This window comes from Meles meles, chromosome 8, assembly GCF_922984935.1.
Source record: "Meles meles chromosome 8, mMelMel3.1 paternal haplotype, whole genome shotgun sequence".
In the NCBI taxonomy this organism is placed as follows: domain Eukaryota; kingdom Metazoa; phylum Chordata; class Mammalia; order Carnivora; family Mustelidae; genus Meles; species Meles meles.
The window spans coordinates 6,084,522-6,101,413 of record NC_060073.1 but is presented as its reverse complement, the minus strand read 5'-3'; the positions used below and the strand labels follow the sequence as shown (position 1 = coordinate 6,101,413).

The 16,892-nt window shown below is 42.2% G+C and overlaps 1 protein-coding gene across 2 annotated transcripts in view; it reads left to right on the top strand.

Moving 5' to 3' along the window:
- The window catches only part of PACS1 (phosphofurin acidic cluster sorting protein 1), a 151,165-nt gene that overhangs the window by 106,901 nt on the left and 27,372 nt on the right, over nt 1-16,892 (top strand). For both annotated transcript variants that reach the window (XM_046016632.1, XM_046016631.1), the window contains exons 2-4: nt 564-651; nt 12,783-12,872; nt 14,012-14,137. In XM_046016632.1, the coding sequence (XP_045872588.1) occupies nt 564-651; nt 12,783-12,872; nt 14,012-14,137 (304 nt within the window). The remainder of the gene's footprint in view (nt 1-563; nt 652-12,782; nt 12,873-14,011; nt 14,138-16,892) is intronic.

Here is a 16,892-nt window from a genome sequence, read left to right as displayed (position 1 = left end):
CTGCTTCCTCCTCTCGCTCTGCCTGCCTCTCTGCTTACTTGTGATCTCTGTCAAATAAATAAATAAAATCTTTTAAAAAAAAAGGAAAAAATATTTACTTGTAATTAAAATAATTTCTTCTAACTTTCTAACAAAGTGCCTTGTAGTAACTTAAATTGGGTTCTGGGCTAAGACAGGCCTAAATTTGCATCTTGGCTTGGCCACTTTTGTGTGATCTCCGTCAAGTTTATTAATCCTTCCGGCATCCTCGTACATCCATACCTGCCCTTGGTATACCTACCCATCTCCCTGCAGAAATTGCTCCCCATGTATCAGAAGTAGAAAAGTGTGTAAGTTTTAGCTTGAGATAATTGGATATCCACAGAGGTTTGTGGAATATTGTACCTTTTGACAATTCTCAAGTATCAGAATTAAATAGAAGGGTGTTCTTTCACTAAAGGCGGACACAGGTTGGCTTCTGACATTCTTTCTTTAGGGAAAGCAGTGTTTCCCCAACATCATCTATCACTTTTCTCCTAAGTTCCGTATGTTTGACTGGATTGTCTTTCTCAAAATTTTTCTAGGCTGTTCAGCTTGACCCTGAAGAAACTTGTCATGCTAAAAGAAATGGACAAAGATCTTAACTCAGTGGTCATTGCTGTGAAGCTACAGGTGAGTTGACCAAGATTGTTTGTTCAGGGTCCAAGGAAGCTGGATAAGTATTTACCTGCTGTTGGGACTCCAGAAATACTGCCGGGGCCTGCCTCTTCCCTCCTTCCCTCCTTCCCTGCTTCCCTTCCTTCTCAGCCAGGCAAGAAACAATCGTGTAAGATGACTGAGTTCATGAGAACTAATGAGTCCCAGTTCTGTCTCTTAGTTAAACCACTCAGTTTTTTTAAACCTTAGTTTCTTTGTCTGAAATTTTAAAACTTGGTCCTTCCTGCCTTGCACACCGAACAGGAGTAGTCTGACTAAAGTGTGCGATAAGTGGTTCAGAAATTGCTGTGGCGGCCAGTGCCTGTGTCAGTCTCACTCTCAGGGTTTCTGAGTCCAAGGAAATGCATGGGTTGGAGAAGCACTTTGGAGATTTTCTGTAAGGTAGAAGAAATGTATAGATTATTGTTTCTGACTTGGCAATGAAAAATTTACTGGAATAATTTAACTTCTGGGTAATCCACCCATTAAACTGCTTATACTTACTTGGTATCTTCAAGGGACCCAAAATATGAACAAACATTCATACTCTAAGCATTCCTGAAGTTCAGGAAAGAAGGGAGAACTGCACTGTGGGAATGTTAAGGAATTTACCTGTTGCCAGCTAATTGCCAGGTAGCAGAAGTGGTCCTAGAAACTAAAGAGCGGGGAATTTATATATAGTCATCAAACTCCATGACGAGGCCTTCCTTAACTGGTAAGTCCTTCCTAATGATGACTCGCTAGAGCTCACTGAGATTCCGGAGTCGTTAAATAATGACTGGATTCCTCAGCTGAAGAGTTGAGGAACTCTCAACTAAAACTGAAGAATTTAGTGAATTCTTACTCACTGAAAATAGTGAACTGTATGGTAACGGCCTACCAGCCCGAGATTGTATTAGCTGGACAGCGGTGGTGCGGCGGTGTATTGTTCCTACCGGCTTCGCCGGACTCCACGTCTGTAGTGCTCACAGTGCGTGCACCATGCCCTGAGGTCCTCCGCTCTCTTTCCGAGACAAATACATTATCTTAATTTCGTCCTCAAAACTTAAGGCATTTTAATTACTCCTTATGAATTCCTGCATGTCTCACTTTATGTTCTGACTCCCTGTTCATTTTTGTACATAATTCCTCCCAGTTCTGTGAAACATTCCCAGGCACCCTGCATTGAGAAGGCAAGTATGGGATAATGATGTGTAAGTAGAGACCGCCAGTGTCTTTGCTTCCTGTCCCGCTTTTGCACCCATTTCTAGGTCATGGGCAGGGTTCCAGTTTTCAGGAATTCTTGCTTTGCTAAAAGCTATTGCTTTCCAATGCTAACACTGTTGGTATGGTTTGGAAAGTTCCCCACTGCTTTTGCCATCCCCGCAGTCAAATGCCTTTGCCAAAAGAAATAATTTCCTTTATTTCCTGATTAAATATTTAACATTCTGTAAAATTCAAAATTATACCCCAAAACTATAAATATCCTTAATTTTTTATTGCTTTACTTCCAGGCAGCTGGAAGTAATTACAGATGTTACCACATTCGTTTATCCAGTGACTTATTTATTCATTCATTTAACATTTTTATTGAGCATCTATTATATGCAAAGCATTGCTCTATGCACAGGGATTACAGCAGTGAGAGGATAAAACAGAAATGGGAAACGTGCATAAAGCCCTATTTTTAAGATGTATGTATTTATTTGAGAGAGAGTGCATGGGGACGGGTTGGGGGGTGGGGACAGAGGGAGAGCGACTCTCAAGCAGACTTTCTGCTGAGTGTGGAGCCCGACGCAGGGGTTGATCTCATAACCCTGAGATTGTGACCCGAGTTGAAATCAAGAGTTGGACACTTAACCAGCTGAGCCTCCCGGGTGCCCCAAACATGCATAAAGCACTTCTGCTTCATTGTGAAGTAGGCTCTTGTCTTGAACCAGTACTTCTGCAGTTCAGTTGTGAAGTAAAATAGCTGCTTTGGGGCAATCATTTAATTGTCTGACTCTTTTTTTTTTTTTTTTAAGATTTTATTTATTCATTTGACAGACAGAGATCACAAGTAGGCAGAGAAGCAGGCAGAGAGAGAGGAAGGGAAGCAGGCTCCCCACTGAGCAGAGAGCCCGATGCAGGGCTCGATCCCAGGACCCTGGGACCATGAGCTGAGCTGAAGGCAGAGGCCTTAACCCACTGAGCCACCCAGGTGCCCCTAATTGTCTGACTCTTAATTTCGGCTCAGGTCATGATCTTGGGTCATGAGATGGAGCCCTGTGCCAGGGCTCTGCACTGGACAGGGAGCCTGCTTAAGATTCTCTCTCTCCCTCTCCCTTTGCCGCCCCACCTTCTCATGCTCAGGCGCTCTCTCAAATAAATAGATAAACAAACAAACTGCTTTTTTTATGGAACACCGTTTTTAAGTGAAAGCAGGCCTCGTAGACAAACTAGTTATTCAGACTCAGCTACTTGGAAGATATTTTCTTGAAAATGAGCAAAGTGAACCTATCACTTCAAGGGAAACAAGTAAGACATATTTTTGGCCAATGACAAATAAAATTTGATCTTTCAAGTGAAAATTAGAATTTTGGAAAATGTGTTTGTCATTATAAGCTTCACAGCTTCCCACTTCTTAAGGACTTTTCTGAAGAGATCAGTGGTGATAGTAATGATAACAGTTTTTAAAATTATATAATAAAAAGTGTATAACATTTGAAAGATTGGCCTAACTCAGTGACTCAGTGTTTTCCAAATGACGAATGCATGATGTTACAAAATCATGCTAGGTAAAAGATCCGTTCAAAGAACAAAATAGACCAATGGATTGGATTTTTATCTTTAACATTTTATTTTGAGATAATTTTAAATTTGCAGGAGATGCAGGGATAGTACATAGAGTTCCTGTATTCCCTTTGCCCAGCTTTTCCCAATGTTAACATCTTTCTTAGCCATGGTACATGTATCAAAACTAAGAAATTATCATTGGTACAGTATTATTAATTAAATTAAAGACTTTATTCATGGGGCACCTGGGTGGCTCAGTCGTTAAGCATCTGCCTTTGGCTCAGGTCATGATCCCAGGGTCCTGGGATCAAGTCCCACATCGGGCTCCCTGCTGATTGGGAAGCCTGCTTCTCCCTCTCCCACTCACCCTGCTTGTGTTTCCTCTCTCACTGTCTCTCTGTCAAATAAATAAATAAAATCTTAAAAAAAAAAAAAGACTTTATTCAGATTTCCCAGTTTTTCCACTGTTGTCCTTTTTCTGTTAATTTTAATATATAACAATGTTACAAAAGCCTCTTCCTTTTTTTAACTTCATATCTTCTTGAGTCTAGATTTTTTTTTAAGATTTTATTTATTTATTTGACAGAAATCACAAGTAGGCAGAGAGGCAGGCAGAGAAAAGGTTGGGTGAGGGGGAAGCAGGCTCCCCGCTAAGCAGAGAGCCCAACAAGGGACTCGATCCCAGGACCCTGAGATTATGACCTGAGCCAAAGGCAGAGGCTTAACCCACTGAGCCACCCAGGCACCCCTGGATTTTTTTCATATACTCAACCAAAATAATATTTTGCAACAACTTGAGTACAGAATCAGGTAGGGGACTCCTGTTGTCTTCTATTAGCCAGATATTAAATAAGTCAATCAGAGAAAGATAATTATCATATGATAATTCCTCTCTGATATGAGGAATTTGCGATATGAGGGCGGGGGTTCATAGGGTGTAAGGAGGGGAAAAAATGAAACAAGATGGAATCAGGAGGGAGACAAAACATAAGAGACTCATGAAATGAATTCAGGGTCACTGGGGGGTAAGGTGGTAGGGATGGGGTGGCTGGGTGATGGACACTGGGGAGGGTGTGTGCTATGGTGAGTGCTGTGAAGTGTGTAAGACTAATGATTCACAAACCTGTACCTCTGAAGCAAATAATACATTATATGTTAATAAAACTAAATTAGTTAACTAATTAATTTTAAAAAAGAGAGGTTTGCAGAAAGGTAAAAGTATGCCCTCTCCTTCATACTGCTGCTGAGAATGTAAAATGATACAGCCATCTTGGAAACAGACTTGCAGTTCTCAAAAGGTGTAACATAGTGTTAGTTCCAGATGACCCAACAATTCCACTCCTAGAAGGTACCCAAGAGAAGTGAAAACATGGCCATGTAAAACCCTGCACATAAATGCTCATTACAGCATCTATTCATAATACCTAAAAATTGGAAACAAACCAAGTCTATTAACTGAGGAATGGATATGTAAAAGGTGGCATTTCAGTACAATGGGATATTTTTTAGCAATGAACAAAAATAAAGTATATCCGTGCTACAACACGGGTGAACCTTGAAAACACTGTGGTAAATGAAAGGCAGGCACGAAAGGCCACATACTGTATGATTCCATTTATATGAAATGTCCATAGCAGGTAAATTGATAGCGTCAGAAAGTAAATTAGTGGTTGCCTAGAGCTGGGGTGTGAGGATGAGAAGGTTAGTAGGGTGATAGCTAAAGAGTATGCAGTTTCTTTTGGGGATGATAAAAATGTTCTAGAATTGATTGGTAATGTTTGCACAACTCTAAATATCCTAAAAGTCACTGAATTATACACTTTAAGTGGGTGAATTGTATAGTGTTTGAGTTACATCCCAGTAAAATTGTTTTTAAAAAACATTCCATCTTCTTGCTAAATTGTTTTTGTTTTAGAAAAGATATTTTTCACACAAAAAAATGTTTTTATGTAAACACATGAAAGATTTATTATTTTTACGTGAATTAATACGTATTTTTAAGTATCTGTTATAATTCCTAATATGGTAAATACTGATAGATGTACCTATATAAACAAAAGCTATTTGGGTGTATAATTTTTGAGTATAAAAAGATTCTGAGACTGAAAAGCTTAAGAATCATTATAGTAAAAGGAAAGAGACAATAAATAATAAATAAGAACATTATCTACAGACTTTCCTTGAAATCTAATCCATTCTGGGAAACGTGATAGATGGCAGCAGCCTATCTTCCACTCTTTAAATGGGAGAAATAGCAGCGAATTCTCAGCTATCCAAGAAACCTCTCCTATTTCCTCAGATAGTACTACAACACTCTTAGCTACCTATGTGACCATTCACCAATAATCTTATATTTTAAAAAGAAGCATTTAAAATACCAGGAACCGGAGTGCCTGAGTAGCTCGGTTGGTTAAATGTCTGCCTTCGGTTCAGATCACGATCCCAGAGGCCTGGGATCCAGCCCTGCTTCGGGCACCTCATTCACCAGGGAATCTGTTACTCCCTCCTCTCCCCGCCCTGCCCCACTCATGCTCTCTCTGGAGTGGGCACTTTCTCTCTCAAATAAATAAAATCTTTAAATAAATAAATAGAACACTAGGAACCTAATTTTTAATGCATTAAATACTCTTTAATGTGTATTTTTATGTGCTGTAAGTAATGATATTGTATCAGATATAAATTGTTCTGCTTCTGTACTGCAAATGAAGATATACTGTTATATAGCTTAAAGATGATATGTAAAGATACTAAAGATAACTTTGAAATTGGGCCCAAATTGGTAGTGCCTCAGACACCTGGAAGAACCAAGTACTGGACCCCATGAAGAGCAAATCTTTGGGGAAGGATGGGAAAGAAGAGAACAGTAGTGCACCATGCTTTAAAAGTGCCAGTGCTCAGGGCACGTGGGTGGCTCAGTTGGTGAAGCGACTGTCTTCGGCTCAGGTTATGGTCCTGGAGTCCTGGAATCGAGTCCTACATCGAGCTCCCTGCTCAGCAGGGAGTCTGCTTCTCCCTCTGACCCTCTCCTCTCTCGTGCTCTCTCTCTCACGCTCTCTCAAGTAAATAAATAAAATCTTTAAAAAACAAAAACAAAAAAGTGCCAGTGCTCACTGTGATGCCGTGACTGCGCTGCGCTCTGTGTCCTGTTTACCTGCACAGCTCGACTGAGTTTAACAGGTTTGCAGTTCAGATAATGCAGTTGGGGTAGAGTATTTACAGCACCTGTTTGGGAGCAAGAGTTCAGATAGTGAGGCCACCGCTGTCGGAAGGAAATGTGTCCTGTGGGGAAAGAAATAAAAGAAGATACAGGGATGGACTATGTCAGAGGTGAGGGAAGTCACAGATTGTATGTGGTGGTCAGGGTGGGCCTCACGGATACGATGACATTTATGCAAAGACTCCAAGGAGGTGAGGGAGGGTGCCCTGCACTGTCTGGAGAAAGAGCCGTCTAAGTAGAGGGCAAAGGCAAGGCAAGGCTAAGGCGGGCGTGTGTCTGACAGAATCAAGAGAAATGAGGAGGTGGCCAGTGAAGCTAGAGAGGAATGAAAACACCAGGAGACGAAGTCAAAGAAGTCGGGGAGACAGGATGTGCGCAGATAATCGCAGGATCTCTGGCTTCAGTCTGTGTGGATTGGAGGGTTTCGAGCAAAGGAGTCATGGTATCACTCTGGCCGTTGTGTGGTGAAGACACTTACAGGTGGGAAAGAGGACTCAGGAAGACCAGTTAACGGGCCATAACAGTGATTCAGGCAAGAGAGCACCAGAGTTTTTTTTCTTTTCTTTTCAAAGCTTATTTAAGCAATCTCTGTACACCCGACATGGGGCTTGAACTCACGACCCTGAGATCGAGAGCCACATGCTGTACCAACCAAGCCAGCCAGGCTCCCCGCCAGAGCTTTTTCTTGAGCAGTTGGTGGGTGGAAATGCCATTAAGTGAGATGAAGAAGACAGTGGGTAAAGCTGCTCTGGAGGGAGAGATCTAAAACTCAGCTTATCGTATTACGTTTGAGATGCCTGTTAGATGTCCAGGAAGGGATGTTGAATAGACAATTGAATATATAGGTTTAGAGTCCAGGAGGGAGGTCTGGGATAGAGACAGACTTTGAAGAGTATATTTAATTAAAACCCTAAGATTGGGTGAGAGAATTAGAAGTAGCGTGAACATAGATAAGAGAACAGGTCTAAGAATTAAGACCCCAGGCACTCCAACATAGGAAGTCAGTGAGGAGAGGAAGAACCTGAAAAGGAGACCAAGAGAGAGTAGCCAGAAGATAAGAGGAAATCCAAGAGGGTATGGGGTTTGGAAGCCAGGTGAAGGAAGTGTTGCTGGAAGTCAAGACCGATGGGCTCTATCAAAAACTGCAGATAGGTCAGAGGAGATGAGAACAGGTCATCAGATTTCTTTAAAGTGAAGTTTATTTGGGACCTTGCCAATGGCAATTCTGGTGGACTGGTGGAGATAGGAAAATTGACTGGTATGCATTTAAGAGAAAATGAAAGAAGAGGACTTCAGGAGAGTAAAAATAGACAACTCTTGAGGCGTTTGCTGTAAAGTGGTAGGGTTGGTAGCCAGCAGGGCACATGGGGATGAGAGAGTTGTTTTTTGGTTTTGGTTTTGGTTTTTTTAAGATGAGAGAAATAACGGCATGTTTATTAGTGGAAATGATCCAGAAAAAGAGGAAAGTTGATTATGTGGGAGAGGAAAGACTGGGTAGAGGAGCCCATTTGAGCAGGTGAGAAAGGATGAGCTCTGGTGTCCAAGTGGAGCGGTTGGCTGTAGATGGGAGAAGAACCTTCGTCTTTAGAACAAGAGGGATACAGGATACATGAGCACCGATGCACTTAGTAGGTAGGTGTGCTGGGAGCTGTGGGAGCCCTTTTCCCATTGCTTGCATTTTGTAGGCAGAGTAGGAACCAAGTTACTAGCTTAGAGTGAGGAGAGGTAAGGAGGTGTTAGGGGTTTGAGAAAAAAAATGAGAAGATATAAAACCGTCATCAAGTGGAGTAGAAAAATGAAAAGACTTGAGACAATACAGAGGAATTGCCAGGCTGCCTTGTCGGCACACTACTGATTTGAGGTCGTGTATTAAAAGACAGACCAGTTCACCTGATTATATGATTCTCTCTGGGCATGTTTAGCTGGTGCAGTAGAATTTTTTTTTTTTTCAGATTTTATGAATTTATTTGAGAGAGAGCGAGAGAGAGAGCAGGAGCCAGGGGAGGGACAGAGGGTGAGGGAGAAGCAGACTACCTACTGAGCAAGGGGCCCGATGTGGGGCTCAGTCCCAGGACCCTGGGATCATGACCTGAGCCGAAGGAAGACGCTTAACCAACTGAGCCACCCAGGCGCCCTGCAGTTGGGTTTAAATAGGGTTGTGATTTTTACCAAGGGACTATGGCAGACTAGCAGCAGAGCACAGGAGTTAAGGGTGTGTGCAAGAACGTGTTTATACAGATTGCCTATGGCATTGAAGCTGGGTAAGGAAGAAAGATAGACAACAGGAGCCTGAGGAAAATTGAAACAATGGAAGGATCCTTGGATTGTAGGCCCTGGTGGGTCTAAAGGATTATTGTTGTTGACAAACCAGGGAAAATGAGCTGAAAAGATAGGTGGTAATCAGAGGGTGGGGAGCATGAAACTGAGATTAGGTATTGGTTCTAAGTATTGGTAATGGTAAGATCTGGAGTATGAACATTCGGGTGAGTAGCTAAAACAAGTGTGAGGACAAGATCATCGGAAAAGAGAGATTAGGGGATTGAGGCAGCCAAGATGTAGGAAAGAAAGAGCAGATACTGAAACCACAGAGTTATGGCTGGTGTAGTACTGGGGAGAAGAACAGTGAATGAGGAGCTCAAATCAAGAAGTGAGCAGGAACGACTACAGGTAGAGATCCCAGCAAACAGCAGAGAACAGAGGGTAGTATGAACTGAGGGCATCAATCCAGAATAAGGTTTTTATTTTTATTTTTTTTAAGATTTTATTTATTTATTTGACAGAGAGATCACGAGCAGGCAGAGAGAGAGAGGAGGAAACATGCTTCCTGCTGAGCAGAGAGCCCGATGTGGGGCTCAATCCCAGGACCCTGGGATCATGAGCCAAAGGCAGAGGCCCTAACCCACTGAGCCACCCAGGTGCCCCCGGAATAGGGTTTTTAGAGAGATGGAAGGGAGAATGTTCTAGAGCTGGTGATGAAAACAAGGAGGACACCTTCCCCATCTCCAGTCCAGCGGTGTGTCCCATAAGGGAAGTCCCCTTCTCTTATGGGAGAAAAACGGCCACCATTTGAGAGAGTTATCCAAGAAGCCGTGTCTTCAGTGGAGATGAGGTTTCAGCTAGAGGGTTTCTCAGTGGCACTGGACATGGGGTCTGTTTGTGCACCGTAGGATGGTCAGTGACAACCTGGCCTCTACCCTCTAGAAATACTTTACACGCACACACCAGTTACAACCACCCAAAATATTTCTAAATATTGCCAAATGTTTCCTACCTCTGGTTGGAACCACTGCTGTATATCAACCACATTTTGAATTCTTTCAACATTTCTGAGATTCATTTTACAGAGATTTTTAAAAATCAAATAAATCAATAAAGTCAGGTGAAAATTTTGTCAAGATTGTTGTTCATAATAGTGGTTACTACGAAAAGTGTTAGATCTAACAGGTGAGGCAATATTTCCTTTATTATATTTCATTGGTATGGTACACTATTCTTGTTACAAAAACATTGCAAACTATTTTATTTAGATTTTCCTTCCTGCATTAAATAAAATTTGCATTTTGTAAAAACAAAAATTAGAAATGGATATAAAACCTAAAATATATGTGGATATTATGGAAGGCACATATTGCATGGAGTACTGGGTGTGGTACATAAACAATGAATTTTGGAACACTGAAAAAAAATTAAATTAAGAAAAATAATAGCTACTGCAAAAAAAAAAACCACTAAGATTATAATTTTTTAATTTTTTTAAAGATTTTATTTATTGGGACACCTGGGTGGCTCAGTTTGTTAAGTGGCTGCCTTTGGCTCAGGTTGTGATCCCAGGGTCCTGGGATCGAGTCCCACATCTGGCTCCTGGCTCAGCAGAGAGCTTGCTTCTCCCTCCCACTCTGCCTGCTGCTCTTCCTGCTTGTACTCTCCCTCTTTGTTAAATGAATAAATAAAACCTTTAAAAAAAAATTCTAAAAAAAAAAGATTTTATTTATTTACTTGACAGAGATCACAAGTAGGCAGAGAGGCAGGCAGAGAGAGAGGAAGAAGCAGGCTCCCTGCGGAGCAGAGATCCCGATGTGGGGCTCGGGATCGTGATCAGGCCAAAGGCAGAGGCTTTAACCCACTGAGCCACCCAGGAGCCCCTAAAATTACAAAATTTTTAAAGGGAAACAGGAGAATATCTGCTCCAACACAGATACCAGAGTAACTGAAGTTAGCAGAGTAACTTCACAATCTTAAAGTAGGCAGAGATGTCTTCACTAGGACCCAGAATGCATTAACCATAAAAAAGTAATAAAGGGGTGCTTGGGTGGCTAGTGGGTTAAGCTACTGCCTTCAGCTCGGGTCATGATCTCAGGGTCTTGGGATCGAGTCCCGCATCGGGCTCTCTGCTTGGCAGGGAGCCTGCTACTCTCTCTCTCTCTCTCTCTCTGCCTGCCTCTCTGCCTACTTGTGATCTCTCTATGTCAAATAAATAAATAAAACCTTTTTTAAAAAAAGTAATAAAGTACACTTGATCACAATTAAATATTTCATCAAAAGATACCATTAAGAAAATAAGTAGGCAAGAAAATATTTACTATACATATATCTGACAAGTGACTTGTATACATTAAAAAAAAAAAAAAAAACTCTTACAACTCAAAAACAAGTTAAACAAACCTGGATGAAAATATTTGATCAGGCACCTCATAAATGGCAGTATACAAATGATCAGTAAACAGATGGGAAGGTGCTTAACAGTAGTAGTCATCAGGGAAATGGAAATCGCAACCGCAGCGATATTCCACTGTATGTACCCACGAGAATCCGTGAACCGAAGCCTGGTCGTACCAAGTGCCGGTGAAGACACGGGGGAACTGGAGCTCTCCTACACTGCTGCTGGGGGTGGGAATCGTACCAACACTTTGGAAATTGGTCTGGCAGTTTCTCATAAAATTAAACATACATCTACCCTGAGACCCAGCAATTCCTCTCCTAGGTGTTTGCCCAAGAAATAGTAAAACATACTTTTTTACACAGACTTGTAACAAGAATGGCAGTGTTAGCCCTAATAGCCAAAAACTAGAAACGACCCAAGTGCGAATGTTCAGCAACAGTAGAGTGGACAAAGTGTGGTGTATTCATAGAATGGGATTCCACTTGGCAGTAAGAAGGAACGAACTACTAATAGATGCGACACCCTATGTGAACCTCAAAAGATGATGTTTAAAGAAGCCCCGCTAAAATAGTGCATACCATATGACCATGTATATGGAATTTTAGAATTGGCAAAACTAACCTATGCTGAAAGAAATCAGAACCGTGCTTACCGCAAAGGGCAGTGTAGAATTGTTTGGGAAGGATCACGGAGTTTTCCTGGAGCAATGGAAATGATAGATGTCCTGAGGCAGTTGTGGCTTGTTACACAGGTAAATGCATTTATCATTTGATAAATGATACATTTATCACGGATACATTTACACGGATCATTGATCCGTGTCCTGGAGATCTGGGCATTTTTCACTGTGTTTAAATAATTTTTTTTTGAAAAATTAATTTATACAAATTTGCGGACATTCCTTAGGCCCTCCTGCTGGTCTCTTTTTACACTTTTGGAAGAGTTTGGCCCAACTTAATTTGTAGAGCTGAAAATGCTCGGATAGCTAGCCTCTTGCTAGGTTAGAAGGGGTAGGGCTGAAAGGAAAGGTTCCTGGGAAAAAATTAAAGTGAGACCTGAAAGATGCGTGCCTTAGGTATGTGTAGAACCATGAATGAGCATCCAGGGGGGGGGGGGGGGAGCATGTGAAAAGAAAGGCCCAAAGACAAGACAGTACAGGTGAAGTGTCAATTCAAGAGGAAGAAGGGAGGCAGAGTTGACCATGGGGAGGGTACTGCTACCTGCCTGGCTCTTCTTCGGGAGAGCTCTACATGCAAAAATTCCTCACTTTTATGTGAAAACCTTTCATGAACACACAATATAATAACCTATAAAATCATACCTATGATGTGGCTTGATTTTGATGTTTCTAACAAAAACCAAGGAAGTATTTGGTAAGAATATTTATAGAGTTTAAAAGGTGTTTGCAAACTTAGTATTTCTTTTGGTGTGATTTTTTGATGATACACATTGGGCCTGTTTTTTCTTGGTTTTCAGGGTTCAAAAAGGATTCTTCGTTCCAATGAGATCATCCTTCCAGCTAGTGGACTGGTGGAAACAGAACTCCAATTAACCTTCTCCCTCCAGGTGAGAATCTACTCAATCTTAGGTCACTAATGTCCAGTCTCGTCCCTAAATAGTTTAATCTGGAGGCTATTTTATCCGAGAGCGGCCATAGCACAATGAATTAAAGTCATCCAATGAATTGAGCATCTATAGCAAGCCTGGAGGGCCAAAGCAATGACTTAGCCAGCCACGGTGAGGGTGCTGAGACCCAAGTTCTTTTCCTTTTCCTTGGATAAAGCTGTTAGCCTACCCATCCTTTCTCAGCCTGCCCTCAGCCCCCTTAACCTCTCCTTGGTAATCTGCAGTCCACACCCCAGCTGAATTTGTCCCTTTCAGTCTCACTCTGCCCCCATGTTGTAATCTCAGTTCCTTCCCTTCTCCTCCTTATCCCTTTTTAGTTGTCTCTCTCTCATTGTAATCCCAGGAGCCCAGATTGAAGCACAGGGAGAAACGTTTGGTCACATGGCAAGGAAAGAGGCAGTTTTCTTCTCTTCTCTTTTCTTTTCTCTTCGAGATTGTATTTATTGGAGAAAGAGTGAGAGAGAAAGCACGAGCTGGGGGGCAGGTGGGGTGGAGGGACCAGGAGAAGGACAAGCCGACACCCTCCTGAGCAGGGAGCCGACAAGGGGCTCAATCCCAGGGTCCCGGGACCATGAACTGAGCCAAAAGCAGACGCTTAGTTGCCTGAGCCACCAGGAGGCAGTTGTCTGAATACGTGTGTACTACAGAGCTGCAGAGTGGAAGTCAGGCACCAAGCAGAACCAGACCCTGAGCAGCACCTTAATGGTGGTTTATTCACCCCTGCTTCCCAGCCTTGTAAAGCCAGGAGACAGTGAGGCCCAGTAAAGTTGCGCTGTGTATCCTCCAGCGGGACCAGAACCCACCAAGGACCCAGTTGCTTTTTTTTTTTTTTTTTTTAAGATTTTATTTATTTATTTGAGAGAGAGAGAGCACAAGCAGGGGGAGGGGCAGAGAAAGAGGGAGAGGGAGAAGCAGGCTTCCACGGAGCAGGGAGCCAGGTGTAGGGCTTGATCCCAGAACCTTGGGATCATGACCTGAGCCAAAGGCAGACAGGCACTCAACCGACTGAGTCACACAGGTGCCCCAAGACCAGGTGCCTGTTACTTATTAACAACGTTTGACTCTTTTGTACTTGGCAGTATCCTCATTTCCTGAAGCGAGATGCCAACAAGCTACAGATCATGTTGCAAAGGAGAAAGCGCTACAAGAACCGGACCATCCTGGGCTATAAGACCCTGGCTGTGGGACTCATCAACATGGCAGAGGTAAGAGGAACCGTCTCCAGCCCTTGAGTCGGAGAGCCCGAGAGAGACACTAGGCCCAGCCAGTTGAGCTCAGCAAACCATCTTCCCAGCCCACTGCTCGAGTGTTCTATTTTATTTTACAAGTCCGTTCTTTTAGTGGAAATTCAGGATATACCTCAGGAGGTACTTTCTCCCTCACAGAATGTTTTTCTTTCAGTTTAAAAGAAAATTCAAACTTGCAGAAAAGTTGTAAGAACAGTATAAAGAACTGCCATATACCCTTCCCTTGGATTCTTCACTGCTAACATGTTAACCACATTTGCCTTATTTTCCTCTCCCTGTATGAACATTCCTGCATATTCTCTGAACCACTGAGAGTAAGTTGCAGACACGATGTCCTACTACATGTTAATACTGCAGTGTGTTAATTTCCTACACTTGATCTTAGCCAAAGGCCGAGAAACAATTAATTTCCTAAAAATAAGAGCACTCTCCTGTGTGCCCAGCACCATGCCCGCCCTGAAGATAAGCACATTAGCCCTGGTACGGGATCACCATCCAGCCTGCAGTCCCCATTCACACTGCGCCAAGGGTCTCAGTAATGTCCTTTACAGGCATAGAATTTAATCTAGGATTATGTGTTCGTTTAGTTGTCTTGCCTTTTTGGTCTTCAGTTTTCAACAGTCCCTCAGATTTCCCTTGTCTTTCATTCCCTTGACTTTTTTTTTTAAGAGTGCAGGCTAAGGGGCACCTGGGTGGCTCAGTGGGGTAAGCCGCTGCCTTCGGCTCAGGTCATGATCTCGGGGTCCTGGGATCGAGTCCCGCATTGGGTTCTCTGCTCGGCAGGGGCCTGCTTCCCTCTCTCTCTCTCTGCCTGCCTCTCTATCTACTTGTGATCTCTGTCTGTCAAATAAATAAATAAAATCTTAAAAAAAAAAAAAAAAGAGTGCAGGCTAAAAAAAAAAAAAGAAAGAATATAGGCTGGTTACCTTAGAGAATATTCCTCAGTTTGGGTTTGTCGGATGTCTTCTGACATTTTTGGCAGAATTACCACAGAAGTAATGCTGTGTTCTTCCAGTGCACGACGGGCAGTGCCGCACGTCAATTGTTCCATTTCTGGTGAGGTTAGCTTCTCTTCCTTGATTAAGATGATGTCTGTCAGCATTTCCAATCCGAATTAATACATTTTTTGTATTTACCAATGAAAAAATACTTTATAGGCAGATGTTTTGAGATGTTTATGTAACAACCTTTTCTCTCCTCATATGTTCACCAACTAAGTTTAGCGTCTACTCGTGATTCTTGCCTGATTCAATTATTATTTTGATGCTTGCCAGACAGTGACTTTATAATCCCGTCATTCCTGCTGTATTATGAGTTCGCTTTCTGTGGTAAGACAGCGCTTTCTCTTCTTCACCATTTATTGATTGGTTCATTAATTATGGACCTATGGATTCCTGTTTAATTCAGTGGGGTTTAATCTGTAACTGTCATTAGTTACTTTGATGCTCAGATTATCTCAGATTTGGCCAGTGAGAGCCCCTCCAAGCTGGTTCCTATATCTTTCTTTTTATATGTCCCACCATTCTTTATATATTTCTTTACTTTCTGGTACAAAATATAAACTATCATCTTGTACTTTCCCTGACCCAGCCTTGGAATGAACTGATTCTCTGAAGGGTCCTGGTTCCTTTCAGTGGAGAATGGTATTTAGAAACCAACATGTGGGTACCAGTATTCATTTTCCCAGTTAGGGTGTCATTACTTCTACTCCCTCTCAACATAGAGAGCTAGAAAACATATCTCCACGTGTGTATATGCCCTCATACATACGTACACACACGCATCATGCCTGTTTCCCTGTCTGTGTCTGTCTGTCTGATCATGAGCTCACGTTCCAATTAATTCCAACCCAATACCATTGGGCTTATTGTAGCCTTTCCCCTTTCCACAGCTCTAATTCCCTCCAGCAGAAGAAAGCAGGCTTCCATTATCCTCAGTGTGTTTGCTCATCTGTATAGTTCCCTTGTGTGCCAGGTGGATCCTCTCAACCCTGAAAAGGGGAAAGAAAAAAGGGATCCCAAATCAGTTTTACTTTTTATTATTTTTTTAAGCTGAAGCAATGCTTTATTGTGACTATAAAGCACCAATTCAACAAGGCATCGATACTGGGAATTCAAACAAATGTCTCGAACAGATATGTATGTAGCAAGCCCACCGTTTCAAGTTCTTAAAAACAAGTACTCAAATCGAGAATCAAACAAAGCATGAGAGCAGTTTTTTAAAATTACACACTGTGGGCCTGGCTGATTCAGTCGGTGGAGCCTGCAATGCTTAGTCTTGGGGTTATATATTCACACCCCATGTTGGGTGTAGAGAGCACTTAAAAATAAAATCTTAGGGGCGCCTGGGTGGCTCAGTGGATTAAGCCTCTGCCTTCGACTCAGTCTTGATCTCAGGGTCTTGGGATCGAGCCCTGCATCCAGCTCTCTACTCGGGGGAAGCCTGCTTCCCCCTCTCTCTCTGCCTGCCTCTCTGTCTACTTGTGATCTCTATCAAAAAAAAAAAATCTTAAAAAAAAATTACACCATCATGAAGGCATACGTGTGTGTGTGTGTGTGCGCGCGCGCATGTGTATTCTGTATATATATATAGAATACAGTAACAAGGCTTTCTGATCTATAACTTCCTACATATTCCTTCAGAAACAAATTAGTATGGATAGCAACCGTAAAGTGAAAAAATGCTTCCTTCTATGGAAAAAAACGCCAATCTG